This window comes from Chiloscyllium punctatum, chromosome 8, assembly GCF_047496795.1.
Source record: "Chiloscyllium punctatum isolate Juve2018m chromosome 8, sChiPun1.3, whole genome shotgun sequence".
NCBI lineage: Eukaryota > Metazoa > Chordata > Chondrichthyes > Orectolobiformes > Hemiscylliidae > Chiloscyllium > Chiloscyllium punctatum.
The window spans coordinates 8,025,731-8,044,696 of NC_092746.1; the positions used below are offsets into that span (position 1 = coordinate 8,025,731).

At 38.9% G+C, this 18,966-nt stretch overlaps 1 protein-coding gene across 6 annotated transcripts in view; it reads right to left on the reverse strand.

Moving 5' to 3' along the window:
- Nucleotides 1-2,509: 2,509 nt before the first annotated feature.
- The window catches only part of adcy2b (adenylate cyclase 2b (brain)), a 617,126-nt gene continuing 600,669 nt past the window's right edge, over nucleotides 2,510-18,966 (reverse strand). For 5 of the 6 annotated variants that reach the window (XM_072575137.1, XM_072575136.1, XM_072575138.1 and 2 more), the window contains exons 23-26: nucleotides 18,124-18,231; nucleotides 8,892-9,006; nucleotides 6,953-7,077; nucleotides 2,511-2,960 (exon numbers count right to left, since the gene is read on the reverse strand). In XM_072575137.1, the coding sequence (XP_072431238.1) occupies nucleotides 2,808-2,960; nucleotides 6,953-7,077; nucleotides 8,892-9,006; nucleotides 18,124-18,231 (501 nt within the window). In that variant the 3' untranslated portion in view covers nucleotides 2,511-2,807. Of the gene's footprint in view, nucleotides 2,961-6,952; nucleotides 7,078-8,891; nucleotides 9,007-18,123; nucleotides 18,232-18,966 lie in introns of all 6 variants that reach the window. The other variant, XM_072575141.1, reaches the window with a different exon arrangement.

Below are 18,966 nucleotides of genomic sequence, written 5' to 3' on the forward strand. Positions count from 1 at the left end.
GTAAATATTTGGGACATGACATTAAAATATCTAATTAATAGTTAGTAGACTCAGCTTGAGACAGGAGACTATTATAACAGATGGAATAGCTAAATATCTATCATGATAGGTTAGTCTGCAATTGAAGATCACTGTAGCAGAGTTAGCAATAAATATCTAACCGTGACATTAGAATAACAGCAAGTAGAATGTACAACTAAAGAGATAATGGGAACTAACATCACTGGTTTATTGTGTAGTTAGAGTGAGGAACTTTGATTAATACAGTTGGACATGCGGATAAGCTAACAGAAACATGATGATAAAAAAAAGATCCATGGATCCTGAGGTTCGTGGGCATCAGCTTTCTCAGTCTCATGGTTTTTTGTTTGCAAATGAAAGACCTACTTCTTGAAGAACTCTCTGCATCTCCTGGTGGCTCTCTATATTTTCTCCACAACAATATATGTGGATTTCAACAGCTTCCTCATTTCCCCTCCCCCCACATTATCCCACTTGCAAGCCTCCAACTCAGCTCCTGGCCCACAAGCTTCATTCCTGATGAAGGGCTTATGCCCGAAACATCGATTCTCCTGCTCCTCAGATGCCGCCTGACTTGCTGTGCTTTTCCAGCAACACACTTTCGACTCTGATCTCCAGCATCTGCAGTCCTCACTTTTGTCTGTACTTGCAAGGAACAGATTTTGGGAATACACATTTGTATTTAAGAAATTAATGGAAAAATTGTAAAAACACAGAGTGCTCTAAGCCAGCTACTGTTTGTGGGAAAATCAAGGCAAGCAAAACTTTCAAAGAAATAAGAGATGGGATTTATGACCTTTAATTACTGGTAAATCTGGTTATTGAAAGAATGGTAGGAGGGAGACCTTTATGATAATAGTTGCCTAGCATTAGTGTCCTAGGCCCAACCATTTTCAGTTGTTTTGTCAATGGCCCTCCTTTCTCATAAAGTCAAGAATGGGGATGTTTGCTGATGATTGCACCATGTTCAGCACCATTTGCAAATCCTTAGATTCTGAAGTAGTCCATGTCCAAAAGGCAGCAAGACCTGACTTGGGCTGAAATGTGACAAGTAACATTTGTGCCATACAAGTGCCACGCAATAACCTCAAGAAAGAGAATCTAACCATTGTCCTATAACTTTCAATAGTGTTACCATCAATTTCAACTTCCTAAAGGGTTACTATTGACTAGAAACTCAACTGGACTAACCATATCAATATAATGGCCTTGAGCACGTCAGAGGCTAGGAATACAGTAATGACTAACTCGTCTCCTGGTTCTCTAAAGCTTGTCAATCATCTACAAAGTCGAAGAGAGGAGTGCAATGGAATATTCCCCACTTGCCTAGATGACTGCAGCTCCAGCAACATTAAAGAAGTTTAACATCATCCAGGACAAAGCAGCCCAATTAATTGGCAACACATCCACGAACATCCACTCCATCTACCACCAATGTTCAGTAGCAGCAGTGTGCACCACCGATATGATGCACCAAAAATCGTTAGACAAACCCATTTCGACTACCATCCAGAAGAACAAAGGCAGCAGATAACATGGGACCACCACCACCTGCAAGTTCCCCTCGGAAGCCAAACACCATTCTTGACGTAGAAATATATCACCATTCTGTCAGTGTCCTTGGTTCAAAATGCTGGAATTCCCTCCATAACACCATTGTGGGTCTACATGGGTTGCAGCTGTTTAAGAAGGTACCTCACCAACACCTTCTCAAGGGCACCTCAGGGTAGTCAATAAATGGAATCAGCCAGTGATCTCCATATCCAACAAGTGAAGAAAACAAAATGCACAACTTCTACAATTTCATGAACTTAACTGCTACTTGTTCAAAGCACTATAAAGTTAAGATTTTGCAGAATTTTCATCTTTTTGTTTCTCCACTGTCAGTTTTTTTAAAAAAGGGTATACATATTGCAAACACTAACCCACTTGTCAAAGCTCTTTGCATCTTTGATTTGATAGAAGAGAAGGTATTTGTTATCGACAATAGAAACCTGACTGACTTGTTCCCAACACTGAACCTGACACCATCTGAGACCTGTATAACTGGCCATGTTGCTCATCTGGGTCAACGAAAAGTTTGTACTAATCAGTGGAGGAGTGGGACTAGACAGGAAACAGTGCCCCCTCCCTCTCAACTTTGGTCATAGCAACAGGTGTCATACCCTGGTTCAGAGTCGATCTAACTTTTAGACTCTGTCGATATTAGTCATTCTAACGTGTTTTAGGAAACAAAGCCATATTGAAATACAGTTGAAATTCTGATGTTCAGAAGACGAGTTAATGGACGGAAACCATTAAATCTGATTTCGTTCAACAAATTCTGTGAGAGCTATTGAGTTTCTCCAGCAATTTTTGTTTTGTTTCATGTTTCCAGTATCAGGAATTCTTTTTTCATTGAAGCCGATTTCATTGGTGGTTTCTACTGAGGTATAAAGTATTATGTTTTATTTTGCCATGAAAGAACAACAAATGACAGATTCTGTAAATTAAACAACATACAAACTTTTAATGAATTAGTTATTACAAAACAATGTGACTTTAAATGCGTAACACATTTGTAAAAACTGGTCCTCGTGATTGTTGTAGTTTGCTCAATTGCATCCACAGCTCATGTGAGAATTGCTAAGCCTAAGAGTTTAGATGCAAGTAGCTCTACATATCCAAAACATAGGCAATGTATGTGCAGCTAAGGATGGAATCAAACTATGTACAAATTATGTATTTAGAGGCATATCACACTTTGCTGCTGAATATGTAATCTTTGATGTTGGATCTTCTGTTCATCAGGTCATCAGATTTCCTTGTGATAACGATCGTGTCATTTCTGTATTAACAAAGTATGTTTTCAGCTCTCCTTTCCCTTTGACATTTATTATTCCTCTGCATGTACAGTTGTAGCCAAGTGTTTGTAAGATGTTACTGGTTTCTTCTGTTATCTGGAAGTGATTAAAATAGTTTCATTACTCCAGTAATTTATCCTATTTATGTAATAATGCTTTCCATTAAAACAATCTTAAGAAGTTTTAGACTGCAACTTGGTTGTGAAATATTGCAATATAACCAACATGTTGATACTTAGGTCTTGGATTTTTTTTTCCTTCTAATTAGTATCCATTTTCAGAGCAGGAACATTCACCTGTGTTACTGAAAAGAATTGCTCCAAAATTTATGATTCAAGATTAATGTCCGTAACTTGCAGTATATGCAACTGTGCCATGCTACAAGCCCAACTGGCTGTGCTAAATTTGTTGCCAATGTTATTCTTTGCACAATAAGAATTATCAAGCAAATGTTGTTCAGTTGCAGAATTACAGTGTTGTATGCCAGCATCTACTGGAAAGTACATATATTAACATACACATGGTCCTGTTCTTTTCAGACAGAACAAACATGCACACATCAACAAAACTGATGACAACCCATTCATGGATTCATTTCTCAGGCTCGGTCTGGTTTGAAATCTAAACAAAATCTGGCAGCTAACAGTCAATCATCATTGTTGCTGCATTGTCCATGGCAATGCCTCCATCATTCAGAGTTCACTCGCAACCAATCAGCATTCTCCTCTCATACTGTATAAATGATCTCCCCCCTTCCCATTGGTATTCTTGTGAATTGTCCTAGTAGGCGCAAGACAAAAAGTTTCAAGAAAAGTAACTTTTTTTCTTGACAATAATAGTTATCATCTATCATCTATGAGACAGAAAAAGAAGCCAAGACAGGCAGAGTGAACACACTGGGACATGTGCCACCAACCTCAATGAGAGGAAACCCCATAAATTCAGAGACTGGTCACTCTGGTGTTGTCAGTATGCTGCCTGTTCCTTCTTTTGAAATAGCAACTGATTGACTGCTTGCTTCCAGTTTCCAAAGATCATTGCTTCTTATCCCTGGCTTGTCACAAAAGACCATGGAAGCATCTTGATGTTGATTAAGTGGCTACTCAATATCATGAACAGAGATTGTGTAGAGATTGTCCAGCAATGGCAAGTTTAATAGAACTTCTGCAGGTATCTCTCCGTTATGTGTTTCGTTTTGGGAAACAATGCCTAATAAAGAGAATAATTTACAATGATGTTGAAACAGAGGACGGGGCCTCTTTATTTGTTTAAATCATAGCTGATATGTATGTTATCCTTAAATCCCATCTTAAAGTCTGAAAAGAACATTCCTCAACCCTGCTCCCACAATGTGGGTAGCCAGCATCCCATATAACAGTTCCATTGATACACGGAGAAATGTTATTTTAAAGAAAGCATATGGTATATTGTTACATTATTCCAATTGGATTTTGGAATTGTGTTGTAATGTGTAGGCATACATGGATAGCCACAGATTTATACACTCACTACTCCTCCTCTGGTCAGAAGTGCTCAAAATACATGGGCTGGTGGGCAGATCCACCTCTTGAATCCACAATTCATCCTGGAAAATTCCCCCTGAGAGGGTGAGCAATCAGGAAAAGTCAGCCTCATGAATACAATGAAAGAAATGGTGAGGACTCATTCCTGCAATCACAGGCATGTTCTCTCCCCTGCTTCTTTCTGACAGGTTCATAGTGAGCATAGTATGTGGCTGCTATAAGCAAGGCTGGAGGCTGTGGGTGTAGGCTCTCAGGCAACACAATGAGACTGACGAAAAAGGTCAGTGAGACAGGGGAGCAAAACTAGCAAGGCTGGGCCCAGAGGACCAATGGAGTGACAGTGAGGGCATGCAGATGGAACGGAGGAAAGGAGCTGCGAGGCAGGGGTGGGGTAATGAGGACCTGCAAGGGGTGGCACAGAGGAAAGAGGAGACATAGTGGACGGGAACTGCAGTGGGGGTGAATTGGGCTGCAAAGTGGGAGGGAGGGACTGCGGATTGTGGAGAAGCTCTGAAAGGGGCGAGAGTGGAGTGAGGATCTGTATAAAGACCAAATCATTTTATTAACCTTATGATTGGACTGTGGACGAAAATAAGCTACTGCTTTAAACCAAGGGAACTGTAGCTGCAGTTTTGCAAATAGTGTTTACTGGAGCATACCAAGAGCTGTATACAATTTGGTATTTTCCTGGAACAGGGACAGGCTCTGAACTAAAGACAAACTGCTAGACAATATGTTCTGATTGCCTCCTGACCAGGTGATCATGGCTTGTGGGTAGGCCAGTGCAGCAGAAAACCAGCCAGCCTGCAAAGAGGTAGCCCCAAAGAAGCTTTCTCCTGTGATTCCCCTGAGTGGAGATCCAGTTAAAATCTAGCTGTCTTCTAATCACCTTACTCTGCAAATTCCCTATTGAAGGAGAAATAAAATGCCTTTAAGGACAGTGAATGGATACACTTTCAATCAATGAATGAAGTAGAGCATCAGTGCGTGAACAACTTTATATTATCAGCAAAGATCTAAAAAAGAAATGAAAGGAAAGGAAAGAAATCAACTATGGCCCTCAGAGGTGTGATCATACTGTTTCTCTGATCTTTTTAAAATTCTTTTTCCAGCCTTAATATCATGTTTTATCTGTCATTTGTGCCTCTCTGCTTATGAAAGGGAGAATTAACAAAGAGATAGAGTTGTAAAGTTATAAGTTGACAATTCATTCATTCTAATTGCCATTTGTTAAACACAGTTTGTTTATACCAATCAGTTATTTTCTTGTTATGTACAAAGATCTGGCAAGTGTTTTCTTTTAACCCCTGAGTCTGTCAGTCAGGTAAATTAAGGACTTTGAGTAGTTTGACCTTTTTTTTTCATATTTGCGATGATTCCAGGAATAACATGGTTTGATTTACAACAAATTAGCCCCAGCGAGTCATGATAAAAAAGATGTGATTGTATAATTTGATATTGAATAGTTTTACTTCATTAAGATGTGTATTTATTTGTAATAACATCTTGCATACTGTTACTTATTTGAGCTGCAGCAATTGTGTTACAGACAAACATACAAGAGTTTAGCTATGACCTCGCCAGTCTAAAACATATTTAGGGTGATGATGTTTTGTCTATAGTAGCATCAGCAAGATCGTCAAAACATAATTGTTAACTTATACCTGTTGTGGTGTATAAGGAATTATGGCTTTCCTTATGTTTATAACTTTAAGTTTAGTAGAACAGTAATAATAATTATTGGCAAAATTGATAAATCTTCTTTATTCTGCTTCTGCATGAATTTCTGTCCCATATATCAACACAAATACAGAGGAGTCGTTTTTACTCAGACTGCATTATCTGACAAAGGAGTTACTGTGACTCCAGAAAGGAGCTCCTGAAAATCAAAAAAAGTAGCCCCTGAAAATCAAAAAGTAAATCTTGAAAAACCTGAAGAGGGATCCTTGAAAATAAAAACCAAACATATTCTGAGCCCTAATAGTGTACCAAAGCAACAGTGAATCAATCCACCTGCCACACAGAGAGCTCCAAGACATACACTCCATATTTATGTGCACAAGTTTAATTATTTCTGAATTTAGGAACCGTATACACCAAATGACCAGCTAGATCCAAAAACTGGATGTTTCCTTGTCAGAGCCCCTCACATGAACATCTAGATGAACTTTTTAGGGAATACCAGATTGATTCTTTTGACATTGATTTTTTTTAATGCTTGCCCACTGGGTACAACATTCTGTTAAGAGTATTAGCTCAGTAAATCTGTCCTTTGAAAAATAATCATACGCGACCCCTTTGAAAATCACCACATTTGGTGATGAACCCTTACTAAGCTTTGTTAGAACCTCTCTTCCTTTACGTCAACGTGTTTAATTCTTTTTTTTAACTTTAGGACAGTTAAAAAAAAGCTAGATTTATATTGTAGCCTAAGACTGGAAATATGCTAATTGTTCATGAAAGATTGACTGGTACAAATAACTGCAGCTATCTGCAGCACACAAAGTGCATCCATTTGGCAATAATATTTGACAAACTTTGCAGAAGTGGTTCAAAGGAGAATACCTGTATTTTGCCAAGAACTCCTGTGCTGTCCATTCGGCTTGCCACATTAACACTATTACCCCAGATATCATACTGTGGTTTCTGAGCCCCAATTACTCCAGCAATAACAGGACCGTGGTTAATACCTGCCAGAAAATTAAACAATTACTTTACATGCAATATTATGAAAGATAGTGTCTCTATAACTCTCACTATCTTTGCCACTAAAGTAAAACTACAGGCATATGGGCAAGAAAATATTTTGGCCCAAATCTCTCATTTCCCAGACTGCTGGAGAACATTAGGGGCATGTTGATATCTCCACATACTGACCTCTGTAGGAACAGCTCAGCAAGTTTAAGCTTTCGGTCGGCAATTTGACTGCTCTCTGAGATATCAGACAAGAGGCGTTACATAACTTGAGCTGGAATTGGAGATTTCAGAGAACTCCATAGGATTTACCTTAATAGTTAACCAGGCAATGTTAGGAAGTAAAAAATGCATTAACGCCTGGCTATCTCCAGAGCTGACACTCCAATCACCCATAGTAACCACCCAAATACCCCTCTGATACACCCCGAATTACATCCATGACCCCCCTAACAACCTTTAGACATCCTGACTGATCACTGACAGCCCATTGACCACCTAACTATCCAAGTGTACAGCCCAAACCCAACTAATACAGCACCCTCCAGCCACTTTACCCATGTACTGATGGTGGTGGTGGTGGCGTGGGGGAGGGTGGGGGAGTTGCCAAGGGACCCATGTCATATCCGTGACAGATGAAATCAGTTCTTGGGTTAGGGAATGTCCAATTTCAGGGGTGCATTGGGTGCTGAGCAGAAAGTGTTGAGTCTAAGAGTGGGAGTGTGGGGGTGTTAGCGCAGAAAAGTATCAGCTCCCTGGCATGGGTTTGGGTGATGGCTCCCAGGGTACTGTACTCAGGTCAGGGTTAATGGGTGTAAGTGCTGCTGTAGTAAAGGGTGTGGGGGTTAAGTATGAGGTCAGCTGAATAGGTATTCAGGAGATAAATTATGTAGTTTACTCATTGCCATCAGAACCATTCAAAATCTCCAATTTTTACGTGGAGATCTTTGGAGGGCTCCAGTTGTAGAGGAACTGCCCAGAGTAACATTCAATATCCTGGCTATTCTTTTGGAGCCTGCTAGAAATGGGGATTCCACAGGGTCTCCTCATGCACAACTCCCAGCCACACTGGAATGATGACTGTCCTGTCATCAGAAAGACTGCTCCAATATTTTGTTTATCTGAATATCAACAGTATATTTGAGGTTTACTTCTAATAAAACCTATCTGTACCAATTAAAACTGGGTATCATAAACATTAGCACTAAAGCTGGAGTCAGTGTATATCTACAAATCCAGAATGAGGAATTCCTTCACTGTTCATAAATATATATTTATTTTGTTTTTAATAGCCAGCTTTATTTGTCTATCAGAAAAGAACATGCGAACTGGAATGTCACTTGATGCCATTTTTGCTTTACTAAATACGTTAGACTTCATATTATGTACCACAGATAGTCATGTTCTGTCGATTCAGATATCTTGTAATTTGTTAAGACCCACATTATTATTATTTATAACAAATATTCACAAATCTACAATATCACAGATTTACATATATAACCTAGGTGTTGTGTTTACTGTCTTTATATTAACATCCACAACACAGACTGTTACATAGTGAGGCTGACTGAAGGCAAAGGTTGGTACCTTTATGCTAGAACATCACAGATCATGATTTCATGTAGCTAAAAACATAGGTCTATCTGGCCTGTAATCTATACCATACTGCAGCCTCCTCAACTCTGCAACATTGTAACTAAGTAGTGGTCTCAAGTTATAAATGCAGTTATTAAAAGAAACAAAAATGTATTTAGTACACACAGTTTCACCACCAGATCACGAGAGCAGGAAATATAAACACGCATACCAATACGCAGCTTAAAGTCATTGAAAGAATGCTTGTTGATCACATCAAGTTTTATCATAAGTGCGAATGCAAATTCCAACATGGTTCCAATGTGTGTGTACTGTCTGTCTGCTTCCTGCAAATCAAGGGGTATTTAGATATTAGAAATTTAGATAGATCTTACATAACTCAATGTCTGGTTTACAAATAAAACATGGATTCAAATGTATTTAGAAATTGTTTTTGGAACTCAGCAAAAAGAAAATCTGTGGATTTAAATTACAAAAGCACAAAATTCTATATACAATAGAATATAAGCAATATACAGAAAGTATGGTCAATACTCACACTAATAACTAAGTGCTGTATAGCCCTTATGATGAACAATGTGGAATGGTAATATGCAATAAACTATTTACCAAAAGTCAGTGATCTATATAAATTTCAAACCTGAATTTAAATATTTTAAATGCTACTGTTTAAAATAATTTGTCATTATTTGCCACTTATGACTTAGAATTAAAAAAAAATATGATCAGTTTATCAGTAAGAAAAATATCGTAAATGATTATATTTTACTTCTTTGATGCACTGATGCTGTGGCTAACTGTTCACAGATCAAAATTAGACAATGTTGCCAATTGATTTGTTTTGCCTGATAAATCTTGCATGTTTTGTGTAGTTTTCCCACTTCTTGCATCAATCTCTGAGCTTTCCTGAAAATGTTGTCAATTATAAAATCACCAGTTTAATTCACAAATTAAAAGTGTGCTGATGCATATTAATTTCCATTATTTTGCCTAATTGTTCTTTCTGGCCTAATAAAATTGCTCTGATAGATTTAATTAGAAATCATTACATTGCAAGATTAATAACTGCCAGTGTTAGTGATCAAAAATTTTGTTTGGAAGTAGGAGAAACTCCTAACGGCACTTTTTAAATTACTTGTCCAAATGATGAGGGGAGTTGATAGTGAGGTCAGCATTTATTGCCCAAAGGGCTGTTATGAGTCAACCAAATAGCAGTTGGGCTGAGTCACATATAGGCCAGACCAGGTAGGGACAGAAGATTTCCTTCCTTAAAGGACATAAGTGAACCAGAGGGTTTCCTATGACAATCAGCAGTGGTTACATGGTCACAATAGGCCAGATTTTTATTTTAGATTTTTACTGAATTCAAATTCACTGTCTGCTATGGTGAGATTTGAACCCTTGCTCCCAGAACATTAGCTTGGATCTCTGGAAGACTAGTCCAGTGACCTTACCACTTCACCTTTACAACATTCCATGAAATCACAAATCTACTGGTAAAGTTTTTGATGAAGAAAATCAAAATGCAAAGAAGTATCTTTCATCTATTAACACAATTGTTCCAGAAAACTTGTTAGTTATCTTCAGTTTTGGAACTGACTTAGATTTTGTTTCAGCTTCACTGGGTTCCTCGTAGCCTTGCAATCCTTGGCCTCTCAATACTCAGGCATAAGCATGGATGCCATCCGCTACATTTTTTAACAATTCTAATCAGAGTCCCATGAGGTGATTGCTGTCTCAAGTCCTGCAACGTTAAAAGTCTGCATGGTAACAACAGGTTACCTGATTCCAGGCAGGAGAATGAATGTTGTGAGAATTGCATGGAGGGAGGAGGAATAATAAATCATCCACTTAATGATCCTCAAACAGATTAATCTTATCTTGGATAGTAATTAATCTTTGTGAGGAAAAAGGGGTGGCACGGTGGCTCAGTGGTTACCACTGCTGCCTCACAGCGCCAGGGACCTGGGTTTACTTCTAGCCTCGGGCGACTGTCTGTGTGGAGTTTGCACATTCTCCCCGTGTTTGCATGGGTTCCCTCCGGGTGCTCCGGTTTCCTCCCACAGTCCAAAAGATGTGCAGGTCAGGTGAATTGACCATGCTAAACTGTCCAAAGTGTTAGGTGCATCAGTCAGAGGAGAATGGGTCTGGGTGGGTGACTCTTCAGAAGGTCGGTGGGCCGAAGGGCCTGTTTCCACGCTGTAGGGAATCTAATCTAATTTTGTTTTGTAATAATTTTGGATTCCAAGCCATTTGGCAGTACCCAGTTAAGAATGCTTTATATAGTCAGACATTTAGAGGATTAATTCATGTTAGAAAAAGTAATTGTTGTCTTATCAATACTGCTCCTTCTAAAGCATGTTTGCCAATAAAATGGATGTTGAGTACCAATTTGAAATAGATTGAAAGTAAAGAATAGTGCAGGTTTGACGATGGAGGGAGAGGGACAGAAGTGTTAATTTGAATTGGGGCAGAGAATATATGCCTGACTGAAAAGGATGGAGACAGTATTACTGAAATGAGGTGAGGGGTAATGTCAGGTTTAATCAAAGAGAGTAGGTCAATAACATGAACTTGAATTATTTGAGGAGGAGATAATTGGTTGGATTTTCCTTTTACCATCCTTTTAGCTATTATGATGTGTGTTATGGGGCTTCTTCCCAGTACCCTGACTTTACTATTAAAAAGACTAAATTTCCTGAGTCAGGCCTAATCAGTGATTTTGGTAAAAATATAGAAACTAGGGGCAAGAGTAGGCCATTTGGTCCTTTGAGCCTGTTCCTTCATTCAATATGATCATGGTGGTTTCTCCATCTCAATACCATATTCCCACATTCTCCTCATAATAATTGATGCCTTTAAAATCTGAAAAAAACTCTCTCTTTCTTGGATATATTCAGTAACTTAGCCTCCGTAGCCTTCTGTTATAAAGAGTTTCAAAGGTTCTCTACCCTTAGAGTGAAAAGACTTTTTCTTATCTCCGTACTATCTGGCCTACCCTGTAGCTTAAGACTGTAATGCCTGGTTCTTGCCATAGAAAACGTCTTCCTTGCAGCTCATCTGTCCAGCTCTATTAGAATTTTCCACGTTTCAATTAGATCCTCTCTCGCTCTTCTCAACTCTAGTGAATACAGGCCCAGTTGAATCAATCTTTTCAACATGGGAAAGTCCAGTCATCCCTGGTGTCTGCTTAGTGAGCCTCTGTTGAACCTCTTGTATGGCAAATATATTTTTTCTCTGACTGTAAGGGACTGACATTCGTCTTTGCTAATCCTTTCCTGTGCACATATTTATAGAAAATTTTACAGTCAGTTTCTTTGTACTCTATAATTCAACTCAGATACTCTTACTTTTTTGACCAAGCTTGTTGCCCTTTTTTGCTGAATTTTAAATTGCTACTAATCTGTACTGTTTCTGGCAATTTTATAAATCTTCTGTTTAGATCAAATGCTATTCTTAATTTATTTGCAAGTCATGGTTGAGTCACCTTTCCTCTTTTAGTTTTGCGCCAGACAGGAATGGATAATTGTAATTCGTGCACCCATTCTTTAAATATTAATCACTGCATACCCACCATCAACCGTTTCAATAAGGTTACCTAATCCATCCTTGCCAATTCATGCCTCAAGTGCAAGAACAGGAATATTTTGCTCCATTTGCCTTGGTGACGACACCTGATGTATTGTGTGCAGTTTCACTCTTCTTTACTGAGAAAGGATAGGGAGGGAGTGCAATAAATGTTTACCAGACTGATTCCTGGAACGGCAGAACTAATGTATGAAATAAAACTGGATTGGTTAGGAATGTATTCATTCGAGTTTAGATGAATGAGGAGTGGGGGAGGGAATCTCATAGAAACCCACAAATTTCCAACAGCATCAGGCAGGGTGAACGCAGGAAGAATGTTTCCGATGATCGGGAGAGTCCAGAACCATGGATCATAATCTAAGGGAATAGAGTAGGCCATTAGGACTGAAATGAGGAGAAATTTCTCCAACCAGAGAGTGGAATAGTCTGCCATAGAAAAAAGTTGAAGCCAAAACATTGAGTATTTTCCAAGACGTTAGATATATTTCTGAGGGATAAAGGGATTAACACATTGGGGGAGAAAGCTGGAACAGGACTCTGAGTTAGATGATCAGCCATGACTATACTGAATGTTGGAGCAGGCTTGAAAGACTGACTGGTCTACTCCTGCTCCTATTTTCTACATTTCTATGATTCCAAAAGGAAGAGAAGCCGGCAAAAAAAAGGGACAGAATCATCCCAAGTATTGGAAAAACAAAAGACTCTGAATGCAGAAAAGTTGTTCAAAGCCATGGAGCAGAAAAGAGGATTAGTGTCCACCACTAAGATTCTTGAACCAGTGCTTCATGTTACCTGAGTTTGATGGTAATCAAACAGGAAGGCAGAAAAATAGAAAAGAATAGAATAAAACTCACACAAATTTAATTTTTAATCAATTTAAATGCTGTGGGATTGAGGTGGAAGCAGGTGTTGTGGTTGAAGGAGGGTAATTGCAGATGTGGGGGTGGAAAATTAGGCCTGGGGTGGGGGGAATAGGAATCCTCAGGGTGGGACCTCACAGGCCTGGTCAGGAAAGTTGATGGTTAAAAGCTAGCAGTGGGCTATCATGTACTTCATGTTGGGACAAATTTGGGGAGTGAAGAGAGATTGCAGGTCTGGTGGTGGGGTATGAGGCAGACAGATCTCATGGTGGAATCTGAGGGTCTTGGAGAGAAGCTCATAGGTAGAGTCATGGTCAATTACTGAGGTAAGTCTGGATCCAGGTAGCAGCAGTTAAAGGCACTCAACTCTGAGATATGCCAAGTCCTCACCTTGGAAAAGTTACTGGATTTCCAGATGCTCTGGAAACATAGTTGATAGTTAAATTCCAAAAGTAGAATGGTAACAAAGGTCTCAGGTTGCATTATGATATTTAAGTACTAACGCATCTACTTTAAGCAGTTTGGTTGATTGGCCATTTTGTGGCCTCAGTTAAATGCCAAAGTGTTTTGTTTAGAGAAAAGTTTGAATTGAGGAATAGATTTTTCAGACTTTCACTCCCAGACAACCCAAACCCGCCTATTTCTTTTTCCGGTTTCAATTTCTTCCCTCAGTAGTCAACTTTATGAAATACTTTTATTTAAATGGCAATTAAATGTGTAACACTGTCTCAACTAAATAATGGTATGCATTTGATATAATTCACATGGTGGGTAAACAAATAAATTCACTTCTATATCAACAGACACTCTAGAGAAAATAATCTGCACTCACAATAGTGTCTATGCAGACTCATCTTTGAAAAGGAAAATGTCAAGTAGCTTTTATCGCTGGAGAGCTCACTATGGGGAAGATTATAGCAGATTGCATCACTAGTAATGTTGCTGAGATAAACTAGACAATGAAGAGGGTGAATAGACTCTTTACATTATTTGAATTCTAAAAATCTACAGTGAGTAATTTTAATTGGCTGCTGTCATTAACACATGAACCATTTTCATAGTTAGAATTCTAATTAGCAATTCAAATTGATGCTGCAATTACCAAATTAAACTCATCTGCAGATCCTAATAAATCTCTTGCACTCTGAAGTTGACGTGCTAAAGCATGTTGCTCATTTTTGAAAATGAGCCTTGGTATATCAATTCCAGTGTAACCATGGCAATATGTTTAATAACCAGACAGACCATTACAATTTTCTCTCCTTTAGTGGAAGTTTATGCTGTAATTATAAATAGGAGCATAACCGCTAAAGGTGCTACACATTGCAGTAAAAATATCTGGGATGGTTTAAAATACTTTATAAGACAATCATGTCAGGAACAAAAAAAAACTGCTGGAGAAACTCGACAGGTCTGGCAAAATCTGTGAAAAGAGAAACAGAGTGAATGTTTTGAGTCAAGTGATCTTCGTCAGTACATTTCAGGATTGTGATAGAGCATCTGTAATACAACTGAAATCAAAATAGAGTGTATCATTGTTGGATTTAAATGAAGTTACCTGAATGGATTGTTATCACGAAGACCAATGTACCTTCCATTGGCAGTCTATACTTCCCACTGCCTCGGGAAAGAGAAGCCAATGTAACCAAAGACTCTTACCACCCCAGTTATACTCTCTTCCACCTCTCCCATTTGCAGAAGAATCAAAAGTTTGAAAACAGATATCAATAGATTTAGGAACAGCTTCTTCTCCGCGATTATCAGACGTATGAACGGACGTCTCACTTATTACAGCTGATCTTCTCTGTACTTTCTTTGCAGCTGTATATTCTGCAATCTGTTCTATTATCCTGATGTACTTATGCAGGGTATGGTTTGTCTAGTTAGCACGCAAAACAATATTTTTCATTGTATCTCGGTACATGTCACAATAATAAATCAAATCAAATCTCTTAATTATTTGGTTGTATAGAACTTAAATACTGCTAAAAGGAGAAAAGAATGAGAGAAGCTTACTTGATAAAATAGAAGATACCAAGTTATACAGTATGAGAAGAGGGTACTGACTGGTTGAGTCATACTGGCATTGAGATACAGCATGAACAGTTAACTATCAATCTCAGGTCTCAGAGCAGGCAAGTAGATTTAACTCAGTGTCCTGCATGCTGGCGCTGATGAGTGCAAGACAAGAAGCTTTAACATGCTGTCCCCATTTAGCAATGTTAAAATTCCTTTCTTTCAACAGTGTCAGTGCTTTTCATTAATCCTTTACTCAAAAACCATGTGTTTCTGTCAAGAAAGACAATAGTAATATGGGCTAAGCAATAGTCCATTCAGTCCCCTGAACCTGTTCCACCATTCAATGAGATCATGGCTGATCTGTGGCCTAATTCTATATACCAGCCTTTGACCCATATCACTTTAAAAGCTTAACAAAAATTAGATCTGTCCCAAAGTTAAAATTAACCTGATCCTGCACTAATTGCCATTTGTGGAAGAGAGTTCCAAGTAACTATCACCCTTTGTATGCTGAAATGCTTCATAACATCGCTCCCTAACAGTCTGGCCCAAATTCTCATACTATGCCCCCTACTGCTAGAATCCTCAGCAAGTTGAAATAATGTATCTTTATCTACTCTGACTTTTACTGTTAATAGTTTGAAGATTGCAACAGATCACCACTTAACCATCTAAAATTCTGGAGAAAACAGATCTAATTCAAATAATCTCTCCTTATAACTTAACCTTTTAAGACTATGTGTTATTTCTGTAAACCTACATTGTAATCCCTCCAAGATCAATATGTCCTTCCCAAGGTGTGCTGCTCAGATCTGCTCATATATTCCAAGTGGAGTCTAACCAGGGCTTGGTATAACTGCAGCATAACTTCTGCATACTTGTGCTCCAGTCCCCCAGATATAATGACCAACATTTCATCAGTTTTTCTTGATTATTTTCTGTATCAGTTTCAAAGCTCATTGCACCTGAATCTCCACGTCTCTTTGGACATCCATAGTATTTAACTTCATACCATCTAAAATATATCCTGATCTATCATTTAATGGATAACATTAAACTTGCTTACATTGAACTCCAGCTGCCAGTTTTGTCCATTCATTTAGTCTACTCACTTATTCCTTTTGTAATTTTATGTGACCATCGAAGCTGTCAATAATGCGTCTAAACTTTGTGTCAGCAGCAAGTTTGCATATTTGATTTTCTATGCCATTTATACGAGTTGTTAATAAATAATGTGAATAATTGAAGCCCTTACACAGATCCTTGTGGGACACCACTGGCCACATTGTGCCAATTTGAGCGCCTTCTCATTATCCCTATTTCTTGTTGCCTGCCACTCAACCAATTTCCCAGCAACATCAATACTTTTCACTCAATTCTTAGTTCCTTTCCAGGGAGTCCATGCTCCAAAAAGCAGGATCCCCAGTACGAACAGATGCCCTGCGGCTCCAAGCTGCTGTTGGAAGTGTTAATGTTTTGATTAGTGGGACCTGCCTGGTTGGTCCCAGCCAGGGGAAATTCATTCTTCCACCTCCCTGCGAGGGCCTTCTATCATTGTAACCTCAACAAAGGCTACCTTTATCTCTAGTGCTGCAGAAGCTGCTATGTTGCATGATCTTGGATAGGACTGGCAGGTCAGATATTGGCCTTTTAATTGTCAACTGTCAGGAAGAATGCCCCCTTACCTCCTCGGTGATCTGGCTAACTGCTCTTATGGACTTAGGACTCCCGATGCAATATCATGTCAGGACTTATTTCATGCTGGGAAAATCATGGCCATAATCTTTTCAATTAAAGCCATTAACACTAAAGAATCATAGAATCCCTACAGTGTAGAAAGAAGCCATTTGGCCCATTGAGTCTGCACCAACCCTGTGAAGAGCCTCCTTCCAGACCCAGTCCCCAACCCTATGCCCATACAAGGCATCAACCATGGCTAATTGATCTAGTCTGCACATCCCTGCTCACTACTGGGGAATTTAGTACGGCCAATCCACCAAAACTGCACATCTTTGGACTGTGGAAGGAAACCACAGCACCAGGTGAAAACTCACGAAGACACGGAAAGAACGCGCAAACTCTGCAGAGACAGTCACCCAAGGCTGGAATTGAACCTGTGTCCCTGACGCTATGAGGCAACAGTGCTAACCACTGAGCCACCATGATGCCCTAGATTATAGAAACCTGAAACTCTTTCCAGAAAAAGGCTATAGAAACTAGAATAAAATTAAAAATCACACAACACCAAATTATAGTCCACCAGGTTTATTTGGAAACATGAGCTTTTGGAGCTCTTCTCCTCAACCACCTGATGAAGGAGCGTCGCTCCGAAACCTAGTGCTTCCAAATAAACCTGTTGGACTATAACCTGGTGTTGTGTCATTTTTAACTTTGTACACCCCAGACCAACCCCGGCACCTCCAAATCGAAACTAGAATAATTATAGCTTCCATGATGGAGAGAGAGTTTTGTTAAGTTTTCATTAGATATAGAAAAATGGCAGGATAATAAATTTGAGGGACAATTCAAATCTAATTACTCGACAGTGCTTTAGGTCAATGGGCTGAATGACCTTTCCTTTTCCCAATCAATCTTTGATCCTAATTGTTCAGTAAGTATGTATCACGCCGTGTATGGATAAATGTAAAATTATTCCTATAATTATTCATTTTTCTTTCAAAAAGTGGGGAGCAACAAAACTAGAGAAAGTCGAGTTTGTGGCAGTGACCATGTATTTGGATGGTGCTTGTTTCTACCAGAGGAAATATGAATCATAGACATTTTATATAATTCCTTTGGCAATTGCCTTACTCTCCATGGTGTTGCTACTCATATCGATTCCGCATCATCTCCTGTGTAAAAGTTTGTTTCTAAAATTATAGTATGCCTTTCTAAATTTAAAATTGGTTACTGACTGGTACTGAAAAAGTGCTACTGAAAATTAATTTTACCGAAAGAAAAAAGGATACATCTTACCTGGCTGAACTCTTGAACTGTGGCAGCACTTAACCCGGTTGCTGCCATATACGTGCTCCCGATAGTTTTGATCTTTTCTACTCCACTGAATTTAGGTTTGGACAATAGCTGTTGGGAAATACATGTATCATTTATGTGGTAACTACATTTCAAATGATAGTGATGTGCATGCATGTATATGTTATATGGAGGAGTGAAGGTGCTATGATTGTTTTAAACTACTATGAAACCAACATTTTTTTTTGATTTTGTCATAAATGAGCTACAAACAAGTAAGATTGCGTACATCAAAATATTCAAATCAATTCTAAACCAATATATTCCAAAAAACGCAGAAGTGTAGGTGGTGGTACTGGATGTCTTGAAATGCATAAAAATGGAAAAAGCCCCAGGACCTGATCAGGTGTACCTGAGAACTCTGTGGGAAGCTCGGGAAGTGATTACTGGGCCTCTTGTTGAGATATTTGTATCATCGATAGTCACAGGTGAGGTGCTGGAAGACTGGAGGTTAGCTAACGTGGTGCCACTATTTAAGAAAGGTTGTAAGGAAAAGCCAGGGAACTATGGACCGGGAGCCTGACATTGGAGGTGGGCAAGTTGTTGGACGGAATCTGGAGGGACAGGATTTACATGTATTTGGAAAGGCAAGGACTGATTAAGGATAGTCAGCATGGCTTTGTATGTGGGAAATCATGTCTCACAAACTTGATTAAGGTTTTTGAAGAAGTAACAAAGAGGATTGATGAGGGCAGAGCGATGGACGTGATCTATATGGAATTTAGTAAGGCGTTCGACAAGATTCCTCATGGGGCACTGGTAAGCGAGGTTAGATCTCACAGAATA